Source organism: Echinops telfairi, unplaced genomic scaffold (assembly GCF_000313985.2).
Source record: "Echinops telfairi isolate 266 unplaced genomic scaffold, ASM31398v2 ScPeMD7_5;HRSCAF=22, whole genome shotgun sequence".
NCBI lineage: Eukaryota > Metazoa > Chordata > Mammalia > Afrosoricida > Tenrecidae > Echinops > Echinops telfairi.
In genome coordinates this window covers 31,576,098-31,578,297 of record NW_022103901.1, presented here as the reverse complement: position 1 = coordinate 31,578,297, position 2,200 = coordinate 31,576,098, and the positions used below count along the sequence as shown (strand labels likewise).

The 2,200-nt window shown below is 55.1% G+C and overlaps 1 protein-coding gene across 1 annotated transcript in view; it reads right to left on the bottom strand.

Annotated features, from left to right (window-relative positions):
- Positions 1 to 1,974: 1,974 nt before the first annotated feature.
- Positions 1,975 to 2,200, bottom strand: part of GREP1 (glycine rich extracellular protein 1) — a 12,793-nt gene continuing 12,567 nt past the window's right edge. The window contains exons 21-22 of the mRNA XM_045286035.1: positions 2,125 to 2,154; positions 1,975 to 2,045 (exon numbers count right to left, since the gene is read on the bottom strand). Of these exons, the coding sequence (XP_045141970.1) occupies positions 1,975 to 2,045; positions 2,125 to 2,154 (101 nt within the window). The remainder of the gene's footprint in view (positions 2,046 to 2,124; positions 2,155 to 2,200) is intronic.

The window sequence follows — 2,200 nt, the reverse complement described above, 5'->3', positions numbered from 1 at the left end:
CGAAGTCTGGCCATCCTTCCTTCTAGGTAGTTACATAATTTCACATCAAGTTGAAGCTATGTAAGTGTGTGAAAAAAACAAACAAAGTGTAGGGGTGGAGTCTGGCCTCTCAATCAGGTCCCAGCCTGATGGTAACTCCTTGTGGGCGTGGTCTTCTCATAAGGAAAGTCCTGGGAACCTCCCTCCCTCTCTCTCTCTGCCTTACCTTCCTGCTGGTGGACCCTGGTTGCTGCCAGAGCCCTGGAGATGCATCCACCGCCATTGGATTCACACGACTTTGCACGAACCGGCCTGTGATATCCCAGTATTCTGTACCGTGCATGTGGCTACGTGAGTCTGAGGAGGGGCTTATGGACTAGTACTATTGGTCTTCGAGACTTGAGTTGGGCTGGGCTGGGGTGCTTTCTCATTATATAATTCTTTCTTTTATTTGTAGATAATTATTTTGAGATATAAAGCTCTTTCTTATACATATCGCGTTTGTTTCTCTAGTCAACCTGGCCTAACACAGCGGCTTCTTCCTCCAAGTAGGGAGCCAAAGCCTTCTCTTGGGTGATGGGGAAGGTAAGAGAGAGATGAGAGGAAAAACAAAACAAACAATGATAAAATACAAGTCCTGGGGAAGTTGGATAAATTGTTGGCTGCAGAAATGATGACGTGTTCTGTGAACACCTCCCCCACTCAATAACCATAAATAAAAAGGCAATTTTCAAATTTGGGTGTTTAATTAAAACTCCACCTATCAAGTGTGTCTTCCTGCCCCAGTCCCTTCAGCCAGGCAGGGTTGTCCCCCCTACTTTGGGAGCACCTCGCCCTGTGGGGGAGGGATCCAGCCTGTCTGAGGCACAGTCTCCTGGCCTTCAACATGGCACCCGACGTGTGGCCACATTGAGTGAGTGAGGGGGTGCAGTGTGTAATGGAGGGTGCAAGCCCAGGCTGCTCCACCTGTACCGCAGGCCGAACCCCCCCCCACACACACACACATACACATGAGGGCCAAGGATAAGTCTTTATTGATTCTGCCAGCCTGAGGTGACAAGCCCAGGGTCTAGCCTTCCTCCAGGGCAGGTAGGTGGGCTTGGATGCCGAGGCCCCCAGATTAGCAGTGGCCACTCCTTGCTCAGCACTTCCCAAAAGGACAGTGATCTGCTGGGCAGGACAAGGAGCTTAGGGACAAGGAAAGGTTGGTTCTGTCCTCTCCCTCCTCTGGTGTCCGAGGTCAGTTCCTAGGCAGAAACCTACAGGGGGCCCGAGGGCCCCACACCCTTCCCAAAGGTGGTGCCTCCCCCAGGGCATCCTGGAGGGACACGGTGGTTTCCCCCTCACCTCCATAACCATTTCCAAGTAGATCATTGCCATCGCTCTTCCTCTCAGGGGGCCCTAATGCGCAGACGGACAAATCAAATCAGGGACACCCAGTCAGAGGGCTTCTGAGGCTTCTCCAGCCCACCCATGCTTCCTTCCAGACTCTGTGAGACACCCCGCCCCCACTCACCAAAGGACCCAGCACCCAGCTTAGGTCTCAGTTGCCCATAAGGCCCTGAGATGAGAGGAGAGCGGGGATCCTGAATCTCCACTGGCCTTGGCCTGCCAGTGCCCTGGCTCAGGGACCCTAACCTTGCTGCCCTCTCCCCCAGCCCCATCTGTTCCTGCAAATGCTTCAGCCTTCCTGACCCACCCCTACCATTCCCTCATCTCCCCAGGGCTCCCTGGACCCAGGTCTTGCATGCCACACACCACGTTACCTGGCTGGCTCGCCACTGGTGCATAGGCAACCCCAGCTGTATATCCCAGCTTGGAGGCAGCCCCCCAGGACTGGAGGGAGGTCCAGGGGGAGCCCCTGACAGCCTTGACCTGGCCTGTAGGAAAAGAGCCTGCATAGACCACGGTGACCCCAGAGCTGGACATTTGGGATGCTCCAGAGACCCCTCCCTCTCTCCAGCCCCCATCACCAGAAGCCCTGCTGCCTGAGCCTCAGGTCTCACCATTTTCTTCAGGAGCAGGTGCTGCCACTTTGGGGTCTGTGAGCACTTCCTTCCTGTACCCTGTAGGAGAGCCAGGTCACCCCTTAGGGCAGCCCCTCCTCCTCTCCCCTGCCCTTGACCCTAGAGGAGTCCAACTCACCATTCCCAAAGCCAAAGGCCCCAGGGAACCCTGAAGGAGGGAAAAAGAACACCCCGCTGATGCTGAACACTGGACC